Raw genomic sequence first — 19,786 nt, forward strand, 5'->3', positions numbered from 1 at the left:
TCTATCAACAGTCATTTAAAATTATGATAAACTCAGCCACTGAAGAAGAGGAGGAGGAATACATTTTAGCCAACTCGGACACACCCACAAATGTTAGGAGGAGAAGACTATGGGCTATTCCAAGTCCTTCCTTAGGTATTTCACCATCTGCACGTTGGGGTCACTGCTCTGTGTTATTGCACCATCACAATATAAATTCTTTCCATCCAACTTTAATGATATTTGGAGGATTTGATGGTTCGAACATGTTGAATGACATACACCTCTTTGATTCTGTTACCAACACTTGGAGTCAACCATCTAAAACGTTTGGAACAATACCATCAGCAAGATCTGGACATTCCACAACACTATTGACAAAAGAGAAAGGGAAAATATTATTGATTGGAGGAGGTAATGGCGTCCATTATTTAGCAGATTTAGTTCTACTTGAAGTTGTTAGCGAGGAAGATGAAGAATGGAAGAAGGAATCACAATTATTAGGTAATAATTCAGGAATTAAATGTATGAATATGTTTAGATGGTCTCGACCTAAAGTATCAAGTCGTGTTAGAGTTTACATTTCTGATGATGACATTATTCTAACAGAGGAACAGTTTCAAAAGTTACAAGAGGAAATTAACAATAGTAAGAATAACCCTTCTGAAATATCGGAAGATGATCAAAACCCACTTGTTTCATCGAAGGTTGTTGAACAGTATATTAAAGCAAATCAATCTGGAACAACAGAAGATTTGATTGGTTTTGGAAATCCATCACATCACGAACAATTAGATTCTCTAAATTTTACTATGAAAGAAATATATCCAGCTCCTAGAAGCAGACATACAGCCGTTGCTACTGAAGATGGCAGCAAAGTTATTGTATTTGGTGGTGGTGGTAAAAATCGAATTTTTGATGATGTATGGGTATTTCATGTACAGGAAATGGAATGGAGTCAACCTCAAGATTCTACAAATAAGCCTTGCCCAAGATGGGGTCACTCTGCTTGTATACATTCAGGTAAAATGTTTGTGTATGGTGGAGTTTTCAAGTCAAGCATGTTGAATGATTTATATTCTCTAGATTTGAATACCTTTGTTTGGACTAAAATTGAATTACCAACTTCAGATCCCATTCCTTCTCCAAGAGCAGCTCATACTGCCAACTTGGTTCTCGGTAGATATTTGTTAATTTTATGGGGAGGTGATGATATGAAATATTTGGATGATATATATATTTTTGATCTAAAAACTAATAGTGGAAAGAGAATATCATTTAAAAGTCCAAAAGCAAGATGTGCACATACATCTTGTCTTGTTGATGATAATTATCTATTTGTATTTGGAGGAGGAGGAAGCCATCAAAGATTTAAAGAGCTTTATTTGTTCGATATCAAGGCAGCACTTGAAAAGGTTGGAATTTATGAAAATTTTGGATATGAATCTGATGATGAGTTTGAAGAAAATTTCAGTACCGATTTTTCAGATTATCTATGCCTTTCTCAATATTTGGATAAAGCCTCTCAATCATTCTTGGAGGTGAGGAGCGATATAAAAGTAGAAGGAAATGTTAATAATTTGGAGGAGAGATCCGAAAACACTCCTAACGTAACTGGAGACCCTAATATACCCTCGAGTGCAACATCTGTCTCTTCTGGAAAATCATCAAAAACAAGAAGAAAGAGATCCAGTTCAAAGAAAAAAACTTTGAGTAATATTTCAAATGGTAGTATTTCTAATGATATGATGGCTTTCAGTAGTAAGGATATTAAGGAAGTAACCAATTGGTTAGTTAACTTGGGTCTAGGTAGATATGCAAATATGTTTGTACAAGAGGAAATAGATTTAGAGTGTATACCACTTCTTACTGACACAGACTTATTCAAACTTGGAATTTCTAAATTCGGTCCAAGAAAGAAAATTCTAGACGCTGCAAAGAAAATTACAAAATCATCTGAATCCGAGTCGGCTAACCACCACATTCATTCTAGGTCAACAAGTAATTTAAGTGAGACGTTACATTTGGAAAATAACTCTCATGCCATTATTCAAAGTATGAGCTCTCTGAATATTACCTGTGACGGTATTAAGGATACTCTAAAATCACTTTCCTCAAACATATCAAATCTCACACTCATTCTGTCTAACCCATTCTATGGTTTTAGACATCCAACAGCTGTTGCTATTTCAATGCATAACAATACTAATACCTCATTTTCAAATGGAATTCCTACAAATGTTCCACCCCAGCCTTCAACCCCTTCTACATCTACAAACAGTCAACCACCACTTTCACCTAGACAATCCAATTACTCTGTATCAATGTTTAATCAAAATATTCCACCTCCACCACCTAATCTTAGTCCAGTGTTTATTTCAAGACCCAGAAACACATCAGCTGTTGTGACTCCAATAGCTACATCCACTAGTACACCATTCAAAAGAAGTAATCCTAATTCTACTAGTAATAGTATCCTCATTCCAACCAAAGAATACCCAAATAGTTCAGCCATAAAATCTGATTCCAATTCTTCTTCTTTTGGAGGAAATATGGTTGAACCACAATATTCCCCAATATCACCCCCTCTTACTGGTATTGTTCCAATACCCCCACCTCCAACTAATGTACCAATTCTGAAAAAGAAACGTAAACGAAAACCAAGGAAAAATGGAACATTCTCACAACAATCAAAAGATTTTGAAAACACCAATGATGAATCTCCTGAATTACCGTCTTTCTCAGCAGGAGAAAGTTGGTTTGATGTGACAGAAAAAGATTTAGAACAAGATTCAGAAAATGAAAATTAAAGATATTGTCATCATTTAATTTTTTTTAAATTAAAATTTTATTTATATTTTTAAAAAAATGGGTCAAACGACAAGTAGCGGACAAAATACAACCCTACTCACAGCTGGTCACAATCATGCCGGACAACTTGTGAGCGAAGATTTTGTTGATCACTATCAGCTGCACAAAGTAAAACTTCCCTTCCCTGATTGGCTTGAAACTGGTAATGCTCTAACAAGAAAAATCAAAAAACCAATCACCATCAAAAGAGCCAGTTGTGGTGCTGCTCATATGATACTAAGAACAAACCGATTGAATGATCTTTATGTAGTTGGTAAAAATAGTGAATTTCAATTGGGTCTTTCTAACAACAAACCTGTAAAAGAATTAACCAAAATCGATACCAACAAATTCTTGTTAAAGAATGAAAAGATCACAGATGTATTTGCTGGAACTCTAGTTTCCTATATTATTGCCAGAAAGATTAATCCATCATCCGAAGAGGGTGATTCGATATATTGGTGTGGTTCTCCACCACTACAAAATTTATATGTTCATAATGGAACATCCTTAGGACAAGAATCTAACTCTCCTACGGGAGCTTCATCATCTAATAATTCTCAACCAATTTCTAATTTTTCTTTTATTCGTTGGACACCTGAAGAAGGATGGAAGAAAAACTTTAGAGTTAAATGTTTTGATTGTTCACGTATTGGAGATGATCACTGTATAGTTGTAAATCAATATAATCAAATTTTCGGAAGAGGCTCTAATGCCTATCATCAGTAGGTTTTATTTACTATTTGATTTTTTGATAACATTAATAATATTTTAGATACGGAAGAAATTTTGATGGTCAAAACTTTGAAAGATTGACAGAAATAAAATTAAAGGGATATGAGAAACAACCACCAAATGTAAAATTAGTTGCCTGTGGAGGATTTCACAGTGTTATAGTATTGCAGAATAATGAGTTTTACTGCTCTGGATTGTAAGTTTAATTTATAGATTTCTCTAATAATTTTTGATAGAAATTGTCACGGACAATTGGGTTATGATGTAGAAAAAACTCAGTACGATTTTATTGAACCTCCTAATTTACCATTTAAAGGTAAAGAAATTACCAATGTAGCTCTAGGCTTATATCATACTGTAGTAGTAGTAGAGCATTCAACGATATATGTATGTGGTGATGGACGATATGGACAATTAGGAAATGGAGAAAACAAATCTATTAATCCAGTGTTTAGTCGTCTTAAATTAGAAGCTGTTTCACCAGTCACAGGTAATTTTATTAGACATATGAATACATTTATAATTGGTGTTTCATGTGGTCTAACTCATACCGTGATTGTTACAAGTGACAGAAAAGTCTGGAGATGTGGAGGAAATGACTTTGGTCAAATATTTTTAAAGAATGAACTTCAAACCTGCAGTTTTAGTGTAACATTTGAACCGAGATGTGAAATTAATCAAGTTTCGTGTGGTGGTAAATTTACTGCATTATATTTGAGAAAAAGAGTACCAATTTATGCATTTAATATTGAAAGACATTTGAATATTTGGGAAGATAAGGAGAATATGAAATCTTATAGTGATATTGTTGTAAAATGTTTGCATTAAATTGAAAAAAGTCCTTTTTTGTTCTTGCTAATTTTTTAAAGCTGTTTTTCGTATCCAATGCATATCCATCAGTGAACCTCTCACAATCACAATTAAAAAAAATGTTGCTCACGGTTGTCTTTTTATCGGCAGCAGCATATCTTGGCTACCAAGCTTTTTTGACATTTGTTGGAAGTAGGTATTTAATAATACAACAATATAAAATTAAAACTGGCAGGCAAAAGAACATCAGTGTATGACTTGATCAAAAATCCAAAGTATAACTTGAAGACAGTAGAAGCACCAAAGCTAGCAGGCAAATTATTCTTATTTTTTGTAAATTTAGTTGAATTTTCACCAGTTGGCGATTTTTTGGTGCCAATAATTCTCAAATCATCTGGTTTTTCAATCCTTGAAGAAATTTCTGTCTATAACGCTCCTGCTTTGGATCCCATTCCAATGAGAAACGAAGAAGAACATTTTAATGATTTAAAGCATTTCGAAGAAAATGGTAAATTATCCTGCATGGAAATCCAAAAGAAAGAAATTGCTAGAATCATTGATGAATACTTTGCTTCTGACATGTCAAAGGAAAATTATGTTTACAATACCATTGCTTATATTCACAAGTTATATAAGGAAAAGAAAACAACTCCTCTCCAAGTTGCTAAAAATATTCTAAAGGCAATTAAAGAGATTGATGAACAAAATCCATCCTTAAAAGCTGTTATCAAATATGATGAAAGTTTACTTTTGAAACAAGCTGAAGAATCCACTAAAAGATATGAAGAAGGAAAGGAAATTTCTGTATTTGATGGTGTTCCTGTAACAATCAAGGATGAACTTGACCTTGCAGGTTTCACTTCAACCAAAGGAATGAAAGTTACAGAATACACAGAACATGTAATTACTGAAGACGAAGAATCCAATGTTTCAAAATCTTTACGTGCACTTGGTGTCATGTTCGTTGGTAAGGCCAACCAAAATGAAATTGGTATTTGTGGTAAGTAGTTATATCATTTGATTTAGTCTTTAAAATTCTAAAATAATTAATATAATTTTGATTTATAATTGTAAAATTTTATCTAGCTCGTGGTATCAATGTAAACTTTGGCTCAGCAAGAAATCCGTACAACCTCCAATGTGATACTGGTGGTAGCAGTAGTGGTTCAGGTGCTGGTGTTGGTAGTGGTTTGATTCCATTGAGTATTGGTACGGATGGTGGTGGTAGTGTTAGAATGTAAGTATGATGAGATCTATTATATTTGAATTAACATCTGGATTTGGTGAACTATTGTCACTAGCCCTTCTTCTTTGTGTGGCGTTTATGGATTAAAGCCAACTCATTACAGAATTTCAACCAAGCAAAAGAGTGCCCCTGTTGCTTTTAGTACTTGTGTCGCTGGACCAATGACTGGATCTGCTATTGATTTGACATTGAGTTTTGCTGCAGTTGCTGGCAGAAGAAGCAATGATTTGAAATCTCTTACTCAACCAAGGGATTTAAGATTGAACGAGATTAGACTTATGGATCCAGATTATTATAATCTAAATGAAAGAAAAATTGGAATTCATAACGACTATTTTAATGACGTAAAAGATAATAGAATTCCAAAACTTTGTAGAGACTTTATTGAGAAGGTATTTTGTAAGATTTATAATGCTCAAATAGATGACTCTATTGTAATCCCATTATTGGAGCCTTCGAGGGTATCCCACTTGGTTACTATTGCCGGTGAAATGAGAAATGGTATGAAAGATTATGGATATTATGAATATGATAAGAGATCCAAGCTTTGTCCAGAAACTAGAATGTCTCTTTTATCTCAAAAATACGCCTCCTCATCCGATTACATTACAGCTCAAAGAGTTAGATCTCACCAAATGGACGAATTTGCAAAACTCTTCGAAAAGGTTGATGTTATTGCATTGCCCACAGTTGGATGTGTTGCACCTGAATTTGATGAAAGTCAAGTTAAGAAAGGAGGATTGGGTGTCAGCGATTATGATGTACTCTCAAGTATCATGAAATTCATTTTCACTTCCAATTTTTGTGGATTCCCTTCAGTTTCAATTCCTATTGGTTTTATTGATAACAAACCAGTTGGCTTGCAACTCATGGCCAAATGGTGGGATGAAGTCACCCTTTTGAAATTTTGTTTACTCGCTGAAAAATACACTGAGAAGAAGAAACCACAAAAATTTATTGATATCACATCCCAATAAAAATAAAAAAGTTCCCTCATTTGTGTGAATTATTGAATTTTATTTACACCTCTACCACAGGCATTATACCTACTTTTACACTAATTGTCATCCCATCAACAATTTAACCAAAACACGTGGTTATTTATACCATATACTAATCAATTAAAACACGTAAGAAAACTTTAATGTTCACCAAAAGTTTTTTACACAAAGTTCCCACAATTGTTCATCCAAGAATAACTCCAACATTTTGAAACAAAAAAATGTTCAACAATGCTCCACCAAAAAACCTACTATCGATAACAACAAATACTAACCAGCAACTTCAACAACAACTCATACCAACATTTAACATGTCCACAAATAATCAACCAACACACGCATCTTCTTTGACACCAAGTTTGAATAATATAGAAGTAGTTGGGAATGACAACATTCCCTCATCTGGAACAAATATAGATTTAATTAAGCAATTGCTCAATTCTAATCCACAACTACAAATGTACCTACATCAACTTGCCAATCAAACAGAAAACAGTAACTCCATGTTGACAACATCCAATAATAATGTTAAAGTAGCAACAATTTCAGACCAAACAAATTCAACAATCGACAATATTCTTTCACTATTCAATCAAAGCAATGAATCAAACAACATGTTACAACATCCTGGCAACTATGTATTAAATCACATGCCACAACTCCAAGAGCATAATATTACCTCCAATGCACAACCAATGATGCATGGAGATTCTCAACATATTCTATCCCTCTATCTTTCATCAGAGGAAGTACAACAGTTGTTATTGTTGGATCAAGAAGCAACAAACAATACTACCACCTTAAATCAACCCCAAATTACATCTCAAAGTTTTGTCAATCCATCAATTTTAAACAATAATTCACTAATAGTAGCAAACGAACAACCACCACTCTTTACATGCTCTAATTCTGGTACCAGAATCAATACGTGTGCATCTATTGAAGATCATAACAACGCATCCACACATTCTGACCATTTCCTTCATGATGTTTCTCCTTCGCTTCTTGCATCGCAACAAAATTTGCCTCACCATCAAAAACAAAATACTGCAAACATTGTTCGAAAGCATTCAATCCCCGATCTTCAACTTCATCAACATCAACCTATCGTCAATCTCTTATATTCAACATCAACAACAATTAACCAAAATAATCATCACATGATTCAGCCACAAACAACAAATACACAATTTAATATGGAAATTTCTCCCTCTCCTTCACTTTCATTGCAAATTAATGAAATGGATTTTTATGATTTGCAATATATGAATCAGCCTTTAACGGATTTAGCTCCCCAACAATATAACAGATATATTTTTGATGGCTGTGAATTCATTCTACCCATCAGGTATTCACCAATAATGAGAGGTTCACAAGTAGTTTTTCTAGGAAGAGGAGCATACGGGCATGTAATTGCAGCAAATGACACTCAATCAGGAACAACAGTAGCTATTAAGAAAGTACAAAACGTATTTGATAAAGCTGCTTATAGAATGTTGAGAGGTTTGTGATTTTTATTTCAATAATTTTATTTATTATTTTTATTATTTAAAATAATAATTAATAATTATTTATTTTTATAATTTAATATTTTAGAGGTGAAAATAATGAGACATTTGAGAGGTCATCCAAATGTAAGTTTAAATTTAATTTTCCAAATTTTATCAATGTTTCAACTGTTATTTGAAAACATTCATTATTTTGGATATAGATTGTGACATTAATTGATATTTTTATTCCTGGAAATACGTTAAATGAGTTTAAGGATTTGTATATAGTTTCAGAGTGTATGAATGGTGATTTAGGAAGAGTGATGACCAATCTATGCAATCAAAAGCAATGTTTATCAATAGATAATATTCGCGATATTATGGGGCAATTATTGAGTGCCATGTACTATTTACAGAGTGCAGGAGTACTCCATAGAGATATGAAACCGAGCAATATTTTACTGTCACATAAATTCCAAGTTAAATTGAGCGATTTTGGAATGAGTAGAAATGAGGCAACCAATCAACAAGTAACCAATCCTCAAAGTTTTGCTGTTGTAACTGAAATTTATCGACCTGTATGTACTTTACATTCTTTCCTTTATTGGAATTCGAAATGATCAATATTATACTTCAGCCTGAAGTTGTTTTGAATTATGAGATACAAACTTCTGCAATAGATTCGTGGTCTGTTGGATGTATTTTTGCAGAGCTGTTATACATGTTACCGCCATCCTCAAAGAGAAGACCATTATTTGTAATTCTAAAGGATAGTGAAATTAGAGCGCCAAACCACTATGAACATTTAAACTTGATGGCTTCTTTATTGGGAAAACCAAAGACAAATGAATTGAAAGGAAATCCACAATATGTACAAGAATTATTGGAATTATTGGAAAATTTCCCATCTCAAGGATATGATTTTTCTCTAATTTTCCCAGCAGCACCTCCGGAAGCCATTGATCTAATGAAAAGGTTTTTAACATGGAATCCAGAATCAAGGATATCCTTTGAGGAGGCTCTTAATCATCCCTTCATAAGGAGTAGTAATATGATAAACAGAATTAGGGCTGGCGAAAAAATTGGATCATTGGATGACGATGTCAATGTGAGTTCGGAAAAGATAAAATTCCTCTTTTACAAGGAGATAGTGAGCTGGAAATTGGAAAATAAAAACTAATGGATTATTTTAGTGTACAATATTCCACCAATTATTTTTCGGTTAAGGCTAATGAATAATCTTGCTTGTTGTTTTGCTAAATGGGCAACCCTTTTTCTAAGATCAACATTGTATCTAACAGTCGAATAATCCTTAGCTTCTCTAACACTGGCTGAATCTTTCCACATGCTATTCAATTCAAAAATATTACCAATGCAATCAAGAACCTCTTGATACTTTTTGTCACACAAACAATCTCTCACTCCCCATCAACATTGTAAACTTCGGTTGACTTTGATTTTCCTTTCGGTTTTTCTACAAAATACAAGCATAACTCTTAACAATCTCATACATATTATTGCCTATTAGGAAGTCTGTTTCATACCTCTAGTTTAGCATTTCTAAACGCCCTGCTGTGTTGACAGTGTCACCAATGGCAGTATTGCACCTACCTTCATTAGATCCAATATTTCCAATAAGACAATTGCCAGTATTAATACCAGTTCTCACCAATGGAAGGTTTTCTTTTTGACAACTGGTCTTATATTGCTCAATTCGGAATTAGCAAGCCATTGCTCTGGTGGCCTTTAAAGCATGATCAGGTTTTTAAAGGATGTGAAAAAAAACCATTTGACTCTATTGAGTATTCAGTATTGATTAAAATAATCAATGTTATCTATTACAACATACCGCCACCAATATATTTATCGAGCACTCCATCATTTTTCTCTACACTCTCTGTAACTATGTTGAAATATTCAGTTAAAATCTTGAGAAGAATGGACAAACTGCAAGATTCAGAGCAAAGATCAGAATCAAATTTCATTTTATCAATTAATTACTAAAAGAACCCAATCTAAACCGTGTGAATCATTAATAATATGAACTGAGTATTCCATAAAATAGAAGTTTGAAATGTCAGGATCTTCAGTATTAACATAGGAACAAGTCCAATGACACAGAAGAGGTATTCTTGAGAGCTGATTCTGGCATTGGATAAATTATCCTTCTTTCCAATACTTTAGCAGTCTGTAAAATAAAAACAACAAACAATATATTTTGAAGACTTAAACATTGTGATATTTGAACTGTTGTCATCATTTGTTGATGAGGGATGAATCTTATTATCAGGTTGCTTATATAACTTGAACTTCTTTGAGAGAAGTGGTTTGCAGTGATTGAGCTACCATCTTGAGAATTTTATTCTGTAAGTTTTTTGAAACTATTCGTGCTTGTTTCTATATTTATTTGAACAATACACAAAATACACAAGGTAAACAGAATTAACTCCGCTAACAATTATCAAAAGTTGAGTAGAGTTTTAATATCACCTTACTCACTTTTGTACCATATTGTTTCTAACTTATTATAATACTCACAGGAAAGAAAATAACAACCTTTCCTTTAACACCAGATTAAACTTCAACAAAAATTTGTGCATCAAGTAAATCTAGAACATTTTGTGCTGCAAGCGAGCAAAAAAAATGCCAAAAACTCCAACCTCTAAAAAGTCAAGCAGCAATAACGTGGCAACACCAAACAACAATGGTAAACCATCAACAACAACAGGAAACCATGCCACTATAAGTAAAAAAATTACTTTCAAGGACCGATTATTTCAACATATTGAAAAATCTTTTACTCAACAACCACAACTCACACAAACACTCATCACTGAACTTCAACAACTTTTAACTTTGCCAAGTGTTACCAAAGAAGAAATTTTACACTTTTTCCTTTCCTTGTTTGATCAATGTGCTGAACAAACTCATTCAAAAAATCCAAGAAACAATTTTGCCGATTCAACCTTTTTTTCATCACTTTCAATAACATTACTTGGTAGTGTTGTTCCATCATCCATTCAACAAAATGTTAATTTATTCTCCCTTGATGAGTTGTACAAATTATTGAAACAAACACAACAACAATCTTCTTCCGGAGATTTTTATGAACAAGTTAAAGTGAGACTCGTTTTCATTACAGGTTGTTTCTTTACAGGCTCTGTGTTTATGGGTCAAACTCAAAATGGGAAAAAACAAAAGTCTAATACTTTACTTTCAAAATTTGTTGAAGAAGTACAACAAGACTATCGTAGATTGTTAAAGAAAAAGAAGGAACAAGGAGAAAATGTTGAAGAAAAGAAGCAACAAGCAATCTTGTCTGTACTCTTTGCTGAAGCAATTGGTGCAATTTTAACCTGTATGAAACAAGCTTCTTTAAAGAAGAATTCATCAGTTACAAAGAAGGAATTGGACACTTTGTGTATGGAATTAGAAACCAGTTTCCTCCCAGAAATTGTGGACCGAACACCATCTCTTCCTGAATCTGATGACGATGACGAAGAAATGCAAGAAGGTGAGAAGAAAAAGACATTGAAAGATAGAGAAGTAGTTATGGATGGACCATTTTCGAGAAATATGCTCCAAAGCACATATACAGAACTTTCACTCTATCTTCTTCATTACTACATTCAAGAAAATAGTCCTTCCACTATGGTTGAACGTAATACTATTCTTACTGGTGGAAGATTTAGCTCTGAAGATGAATCATCCCAATTTTCTGTGCTCCTTACCCGTTCCTTCATGGCATCTCTCATTGAACACATGAATGAATATCGCCATTTACCTATTCATTGCTTTACTACACATTTCCTCAAACAATTGATTGAACCAATCATTCTCACTCATTTAAAGAAGAAGTCTAAAAAGACTAGCAATGTTGAGGATCAATTTGAACTTGCAAAGGAATTATTAGAATCATTCTTTATTCAACTCATTTCCCAAATGCAAGCACCTCCTTCACTTTTACAACAACCAAAGACTGGTAGCACAAGCGACATTATTGCTCAAATATCTTCTAGAAAAGCTTATTGGTGGGAAATTCAAGTCTTCCAATCTGTATTGGAATCATTGGATAAGGGATCCGATAAGACTGTTATGAATTTCATTCTTGATAATATTTTACCTTTGGGTGATATTGAAGGTGTTGTTAATCCATTCCTTGTTATGTGGGGAGCTGTTTTGAATGAATGTAAACAATTCCTCAAGAATGTTCCAACGAGCGGTTCATCAAGTCCAACAACAGGTAATACCCTTCTCAATTCTCTCTTAATGTTAGTTGTTAAAAAACAAGAGCAAAAGAAGAGAAAGAGAATTGCTGAAGCTGAAGAAAACAACACTGTCCCAAATGTGGAAACTGAAGCATTGAAGAATGAATACAAGATGAAACAAGTAAGAGAAGAGTTTTTCCAATATCAAATATGGTTAGGTACTCAATTGAGACCTAGAATAATGAGTTTAACATCATTAACTCCATCTCTTTCAAAGTACTTACTTTCCAGAGAATCTGTTTTGTGCAAGGTTTCAAATACTTTGGGAACTTACACAGCTGAAAAACTCTCAACCTTTACTATTGAAGCAGATAAAAAGAAGAGAAAAGCTCAAGAAGACGATGAGGATATTATTTCTTTATCTCGTAGAACCTCTCGTTCACTTTTAAGAGGTCTGTCCTCATGGTTGAGAGACTCTATCAAACATAGAGTGGGTACAATTACTAGATCAATTCTTTTAATCTTGTCTCAATATGACGAGCAAATGGAACGATTCATCGCCAAGAAAAATCAGATGGATTTGGTACATGATACCTTACTTCAAACCGAAGAAAAGGAAGAAGAATGGCTCAATGAAGAAGCACTCAGATTTTTATTGTCATGTTTCCCAACAAATGTCAGAGTTTATGATAAGAGTGAAGATTCTTTCACTACTGAAGATCTCACAATTCTTCTCAAAAAGTTATTTGAAGTGGGTTCATTAATGAACTATGTTAGCGATAAGCCACTCTTGACAAAGAAATCAGACGAAGAGAGAGAAACTCTCATTAGACACAGATCATACTATGGAAAGGATATTGTTGATTTATCCTCTAATTTGGTAAAACTGATAATTAATAATTTGGCAGTTCAAGAATTTAACTGGATGAGACAACAATTCCACACCAAGGAAGTCAAAGAAACTGAAAAACAACTAACAAGCTCAAAGAGCTGGAGTAATGAACTCTATTCTTATGCTATCAAGTTATTTGGTCTTGAAGAAAAGAGTAAACAAGAGAAGAGAAAGAGAATTTTTGAAACTAAGGATAACAACTCGAACTTTAAAAAACTTCAATCTCTCTTGGGATCTATTCAATCTGATTTGGACAAGTGCAGTATCGGAAGCTCATCAAAAGCTTGTATGGATTGGTCAATCCTTTCATCTCTTGCTATTTATATTAGGCAAGTATTGGTAACTAGTTTCTTCGATCCTTGGATTATTGAATCTGAAGCTCAGGGTCAACCTATGGTTGAAGACTTGGCTAGAGTCTATGGAACCATTTCTAAACTTTCTTCCTCTGATCTTATTCTCATTTGCCAAAAGAAGGAAGATTCAATGCAAGATGAATCTATTCAACCTATGGAAGTGTTGACTGATGTATTGGTTGTAAATATCAACGTTGAACCTAATCTCACTCTTGCTTCTCGTATTGTATTCATGACTATTGCTAAATACCTCAATGAAGAATGCTTGGATATTTTATTCAATTATTTAATGAAAGATGGCGAAGTGCAAGATATTGAGGATGAGAGCGACGAAGAGGAAGAGGAAGAAGAGGATGACGAAAGCGATGATGAAAAAACTGATACCCTTGATGAAGAACCATTAGAAAACGAAACTGAAGGATCAGTCATCATAAGAACTGATGAAGAGGAAGAAGAGGGTGGTATTGACCTTAACAATCCAGGTGATGTTTCCAAAGTATTGGAGATGCTCAAAGCACGTAATGAAGCTAAAAAGAAAAAGTCTGAAGAAAAACAGCAAAAATTGAAGCGTATGGAATTTGCCATGAATATTGTACAAGTATTGGAGGGATTATGTATTAAGAGCATTCCTCAACCAGTACTCATTCTCCTCTTATTCAAATCAACTCAATATATCCTTGAAAAGATTTGGTCCCAAAATGATGAAGAAGTAGCAGAACATTTAAAGAAGGCAACAGGATATGCTGTTAATACTATCTTTAATAAGGTTCTTCAATTAGTCCAAATCTTAACCAGAGAATATCGTCAACAATTACTGACAGATTCAAACTCAAGCATATGTGCTATAGTTTTCGAACAAGAGGCAAAGGATGCATTGTTTGAAACAGCTAGAGTTTTTGCTTTAGAGTTTTCCAAGTATGGTATCTTGTTATCCTCTCTTCAAGGTAAAACCAAAAAGTCTATCACCAATAAGAATTCTCCAAGTTTGAATATGGAACAATCTGCTCACATGTTGAGTATCTTTATTAGACTGATGTATGTATTAAAGAAGAGTGACAACACAGAGATGGACTCTCAAATTGAAAAGATGCTTTTTGGTTCTTCCGATAACGACGAAGAAATGGGAACTTCTATGGAATTATTAATTTCTTTGGCTCAATCAGATTCACACATTGCCAGTACTTTGGGTAGTAAGATTATAATGTTTGCTTTGGATAAGGTTATTAACTCTGGTGATAAGAAATATCGTGATAGAAAATCAGGTCGTGTTCTTGCCCAACAACCATATCAAAGAGAAATGTACGATAGAATTTTAGGAAGCCTAGTTAAACCATTTGTATTGTCATTATCTGGAGAAAATAAGACATCTTCAACTGCTAATGCTGTTCTATTAATGGTTTTAGAATCATATGTGAAAGATATTTGTCCAGCTATGAAACTTATCAAATCAACTTCAATTAAGGCTAAAAATCTCAAGAAGAGTGCTAGTGTACTTTTAACCGTTTTGGAGTATTTAGCAAATCATTCATCAATGCAAAAAGATTTTACCGAGGTTCAATTCAGAGAATTATTAACATGTTTCTACTTTGTATTCCATCAACAAGAAAAGAAACAAGGTGAAGAAAAGAAGGAATCAATTTGGACTCAAGCGTTACCACTGTTTGAAGAATGGAGAAAGAGATGGAATTTAGGCTCAACTCTCGTCCAGGATTTTATTACATCAAACCAAGATTTGGACAAGTCTGCTATTGAAATTATGAAACAAAGAAGAGAGGTTTTCAAAAAGGAAAGAAAGGAACGAGTGAAACAGTCAACCGAGCAAACTCCTGAAGAAAACAAGAAGAAGAGAAAGAGAAATGAAAAGAAGGAGTTAAATGAACCAGTAATCGAGAAGAAGGAAGAGGTCAAGAAGGAAAAGCCAATAGAAGAAGCTCCACAAAAGAAGAGAAAACAAACTCCATCAGCTTTTGTTTTTGAAACTGATGAAAAACCAGTCCAAACAATTGAAGAAATGAAAAAGAAGAGTGGTGATATTCCTGCTTCTAAAAAGGCTACAGCCACCTCTGTCAATCAAACAGATAAGAAGTCTTCCAACAAACAAGAATCTACTCTTTTCAACGAAACAGCTTCAAGTATTGCCAAGAAGAATACAAAGAAACCAACCAAAACAGCAACACAAAAGAAATCCAAACAATAAAAGACTCATTTCACCATTCAAACGTCATCTCTCATCAAAAAAATGAACAAACCACTGGCTTTTGTTTTAGTACTGTTGTTGGTGTGTTGTTTGATGCAATATGTTCAGTCATCATCACTGTCTTCTCTTCTATCCTATTCCGATTCTCTAACACTACATCAGAAAGAAAATACTCTTATTTTGGCTGATGAGGCTAAAGTTGGATCTATTGTGACATTGACTAATGAGGAGTTTGAAGATTTTTCTAATGCTGAAATATTTGGGGAGGATTTACAATTCGTGGAGAATGATGGAGAGTTGACTCTTTCAAATAATAATATACTGTCTGCCGATAAACAGAGTGTTTCTTCCATTACCACATTGAACAAGGAAGAAGAAACCAATGTTTCTTGGTTGGCATAATAATAAACTTTAAAAATGGTTTTTATTTGGCTTTTTGTTTTGAGCAATAACAGCTTGGGAATTGTAAAGGTCAGCTATTTGCTCTGCTGAGGTGGCTTGTTCTGGCTTTTTGTCTTCTCTTGTTCTAACAAATCTTGGAAATCTTAGGGCAATACCTTTAGATTCATCAACTAGTCCTATTGCAGCCATGTGAGCAGGCGAAATGGTAAGATCAGCTGCCTTAATCTCCCAAACAACATTGGCATCAAACCATACATCAGGTCTTTGACTTTCTCTAAAGCTAAAGTAGGATTTTGGTGCAGAAATTATGTGTTCATTCATTTTATCTGCACATTCCTTCAGCATTTCGTCTGAAAATCCTGTTCCTATCTTACATATAGATTGGTATTGGTCGGATTCTGGATCAAAGCATGCAAGTAAAAAGCCACCATAAACACCAGTACGTTTACCTCTTCCCTTGTAGCCTCCGATAACTACCAAGTCAACCGAGTCACCTAACCCTTCAATATAATCCTTCTTAAGCTTTAACCAGTTGAAAGACCTTTTTGAGGGTTCATAAGTGGCATCTACCTCTAAAGTTTTAACCATCAAACCTTCACAGTTACCCTTGATTGAATCTTCCAAAAACACTTGAATGTCATTAAGGTCGTTTGTATCTCTGTGGGATGCAAACATGAATTTATCGTCAGAGGTAGCGAAAGAATCATGAAGTATTCCTCTTCTTTCCTTAAGATTCTTCTTGAGGCATGACTCACCATTAATGTACAGAATATCAAAGGCAAATAGACAAACCTGAACCTTGATATCATTAATATTAATATTTTTTCTTCCTCTTGTGCTTAGTACCTGGAAAGGTTTAATCTTTTTTTCAATAGGATCAAAGGCAACAACCTCACAGTCAATAATGAAACTCTTGACATGTTCTTTAGTAACTTGAGGAAGCATTTGAATCAAGTCAGGATATTTGCTGGTGTGGTTTTCCATATTTCTACTGAAAATTTTGATAGACTTATCTGGAAGCATGTGTATTTGGGCTCTCTCTCCATCATATTTGAATTCACAGGTAAATTCTTTTTCTCCAAACCTGTCAAATAATTCTTGAACACCTTTTGCGCTCTTAGCCAACATTGGACGAACTGGAAATCCAGGTTTCAAATGGCAAATATCATGTAACTTTTCGAAACCATGTTCTAATAAAGCTGGTATAATGTCATCATAACTTGGAAGTTCAGAGTAGACAGATTTAAGAGTTTCCTTAGCAAACTTAAGGTCTGCTTCATCTAGAACTTTTTTACCACCCCTACTCAATAAAATCGCATGGGAAAGAGCAATTAGCACTGTCTCTTCACCAAGTCCTATTCTCAATTTACCTTGTAAGGACCTTATGATAAACATTGGCTCAACATCAACTGAGGAAACGAGCAATAATTTAATCTTCTCTACTTTTGTGTTCATACTCTTCTTACCTTCTGTTGTGGCAATAAATTTGAACGAATCATAAACACTCTTAAGGGTTAATGATTTAGGTTTGAACATGGTTTTTTGTGTACTTCTAGCTACATTTGCCACTAGACCAAGATCACCTTCTTTAACACTCAATTCTTTGATTTTCTTCAATGTCTTTCCGGTTGCCTCTGCTAGAGCTTTCATAATTAAACTTTCACCAACACCCAACTCGATACCAAAGTGGGAAGGCGCTAATTTGTTAATAGATAAATAGACAGAATAAAGCAAATCACTTGGTGATGTAGCAATAATACTTCTAAAACAATTACATAACAGTTCAGTTTTTTTGATAGAAGAACCAATTTTTGAAATTTCATCTAAAGTTTTGGCAAGAAAAAGGTATGGTGCACTTTTAAATTTAGACAAAATTAGAGTAGTAAAAACAAACCTATTTCCAGTCTTCCAGGTTGCAGAGGCGATTGGGTCGTATGAGTTGTATTCATAGTTTGGAGCTTTAGAATTCTTTTTAACACTCGTTGAAACTTTACAAGAAACCGAATCATTTTCTTCTTCAATCTCATCATGATCTTCTTCCTCTTCTTCATCGGAAGAGTATGATGTAGTATCCATTAATGTAGAGGTTTTTTCCTCCTCCTCTTCTTCTATTGTTTCGTCATCAATTTCATCATCTATTATTTTTCTTTTTTTTGTTTCATCGGATTGTTCAACTTTTTCTTTTCTCTCCTCATCGTTTCTTTTTCTTTTCTCTGTTTGTTGCGAATTTTTTGATCCAAAGAATGATCTGTTTTTACGGTAATTATGGCTTTGCTCCAGATTTGTGAAACTTACGTCAAGGAAGATTGTTCTTTTTTCATTTTTTTTTATTTTTAACAACAATTTTTGGCGCGATGTCGTTTCATTAATTCTGGTTGAGACAGTAACATTGTTAACTTGATTCAAACAATCAAAAAGTAAATCCCAAAAGGCTGACACATTCATTTTCATAGTAACATGAACATTCTTTGGAAGATTTGTCATGTGATAAATGTCACACACAGTTCTTCCATCACAAAACCTGGAGTTACATTCAATATCAACCCTCATCAATTCACATTCAAAGAGGGATGGATTAATGAGATAGGCTATTGTGCATGGATCGTGGAGTGGGGGATTTCTTTTGATTTTGTATTAATATAGAGTATTTGAAATACTTACTCCATGTAAAACACTCTCTTATAAGTTTGCTTGAAAAAGAGCAACAACTGTTTACAAATAGTTCCAAAATTTGAGTTCATATCTTCACATCTTTTGATAATTTCTGGTGTGGCTAAGGCTGTGTGAGTAACTTCCAATGGTACCATTACAACTTTCAAGCCTGATTCAAATAGGACTTGGGCAGCTTCTGGATCTCCTTCCACATTAAATTCAGCAGCCCTACCAGTATTTCCAAAATTAATGGCTCCTCCCATAACAATAATTTGTGAAATGTATTGTTTAACTTCTGGATATAATATCAATAAAAGAGCAGCATTGGTAAATTGACCTGTACATACAAGATTGACAGGTCTTTTTTGAGATGAAATAACCTTGTACATATAGTTGACTGCTTTTTCATCAGCTATTGGGCTCTTATTTGGGATAGGAAATGTTGGTCCATCAAAGTCTAAACCAGACTCACCATGAATTTCCGCACAACTTTAAATAAATCAAAATAAATAATCATAATTTCAATTTTCATAAATAAACATTGTGAAAACCTACTGCTTGGCAGGTCGAATGATCGGTTTGCTTTGTCCTCTAACAACAGGGATGTCAGCAAAATTTGGTCCCATAGATGATATGGCCTTCAAACAATTGATTGTAGTCTTGTCAACAGATTGATTACCTCCTACTGATGAAATTCCTAACAATTTAATGGATGGATGAATACACATCAAAATAGCAAAAAAATCATCGTGACCAGGGTCACAGTCAAGCCTTAACTTGTTCAAAATACATCGGACAATGTCAAATACATACCACACGAGTGAAGGATCTTCATAGGTAGCCATTTTTTAAATAATTAATTTTTTAAATATTAATTTTTTAATGACCTTGGATCTCCTACCAATAGAACAAAAACGTCTCCTTTCGTTGATTAGATTGATAAAAAAAAGTAATGGTACAACAACCCTCTT

General features: G+C 33.9%; 6 protein-coding genes across 6 annotated transcripts; 5 read left to right on the forward strand and 1 right to left on the reverse strand.

The window, feature by feature from the left end:
• Positions 1-23: 23 nt before the first annotated feature.
• NAEGRDRAFT_73618 (uncharacterized protein) lies at positions 24-2,789 on the forward strand (the record flags this gene model as incomplete). The annotated part of the gene is made up of 1 exon (XM_002671260.1): positions 24-2,789. One exon carries the CDS (start codon positions 24-26, stop codon positions 2,787-2,789), a length of 2,766 nt encoding a protein of 921 aa, XP_002671306.1.
• Positions 2,790-2,847: 58 nt separating this feature from the next.
• Positions 2,848-4,392, forward strand: NAEGRDRAFT_73619 (uncharacterized protein; the record flags this gene model as incomplete). Its single annotated transcript, XM_002671261.1, has 3 exons — positions 2,848-3,554; positions 3,605-3,760; positions 3,801-4,392. 3 exons carry the CDS (start codon positions 2,848-2,850, stop codon positions 4,390-4,392), a joined length of 1,455 nt encoding a protein of 484 aa, XP_002671307.1.
• Positions 4,393-4,501: 109 nt separating this feature from the next.
• On the forward strand, positions 4,502-6,624 carry NAEGRDRAFT_59466 (uncharacterized protein). The gene is made up of 4 exons (XM_002671262.1): positions 4,502-4,566; positions 4,610-5,374; positions 5,461-5,611; positions 5,676-6,624. Exons 2-4 carry the CDS (start codon positions 4,831-4,833, stop codon positions 6,595-6,597), a joined length of 1,617 nt encoding a protein of 538 aa, XP_002671308.1. The 5' UTR covers positions 4,502-4,566; positions 4,610-4,830; the 3' UTR covers positions 6,598-6,624.
• A 218-nt stretch (positions 6,625-6,842) lies between these two features.
• On the forward strand, positions 6,843-9,291 carry NAEGRDRAFT_73621 (uncharacterized protein; the record flags this gene model as incomplete). Its single annotated transcript, XM_002671263.1, has 4 exons — positions 6,843-8,124; positions 8,218-8,255; positions 8,333-8,689; positions 8,749-9,291. The coding sequence occupies 4 exons, from the start codon at positions 6,843-6,845 to the stop codon at positions 9,289-9,291; spliced, it is 2,220 nt and encodes a 739-aa protein (XP_002671309.1).
• A 1,463-nt stretch (positions 9,292-10,754) lies between these two features.
• Positions 10,755-15,780, forward strand: NAEGRDRAFT_81558 (uncharacterized protein; the record flags this gene model as incomplete). Its single annotated transcript, XM_002671264.1, has 1 exon — positions 10,755-15,780. The coding sequence occupies one exon, from the start codon at positions 10,755-10,757 to the stop codon at positions 15,759-15,761; it is 5,007 nt and encodes a 1,668-aa protein (XP_002671310.1). The 3' UTR covers positions 15,762-15,780.
• Positions 15,781-16,165: 385 nt separating this feature from the next.
• Positions 16,166-18,713, reverse strand: NAEGRDRAFT_59468 (uncharacterized protein; the record flags this gene model as incomplete). Its single annotated transcript, XM_002671316.1, has 1 exon — positions 16,166-18,713. One exon carries the CDS (start codon positions 18,711-18,713, stop codon positions 16,173-16,175), a length of 2,541 nt encoding a protein of 846 aa, XP_002671362.1. The 3' UTR covers positions 16,166-16,172.
• Between the last annotated feature and the right edge of the window lie 1,073 nt (positions 18,714-19,786).

This window comes from Naegleria gruberi, assembly GCF_000004985.1.
Source record: "Naegleria gruberi genomic scaffold NAEGRscaffold_62, whole genome shotgun sequence".
Classification (NCBI taxonomy): domain Eukaryota; phylum Heterolobosea; class Eutetramitea; order Acrasida; family Naegleriidae; genus Naegleria; species Naegleria gruberi.

Coding starts and splice junctions, on each gene's coding strand:
- NAEGRDRAFT_59466 (XM_002671262.1), top strand. CDS start 4,831: ATGAGAAACGAAGAAGAACATTTTAATGATTTAAAGCATTTCGAAGAA. Junction 5,375..5,460: donor AAATGAAATTGGTATTTGTG/GTAAGTAGTTAT, acceptor AATTTTATCTAG/CTCGTGGTATCAATGTAAAC. Junction 5,612..5,675: donor GGTGGTGGTAGTGTTAGAAT/GTAAGTATGATG, acceptor TATTGTCACTAG/CCCTTCTTCTTTGTGTGGCG.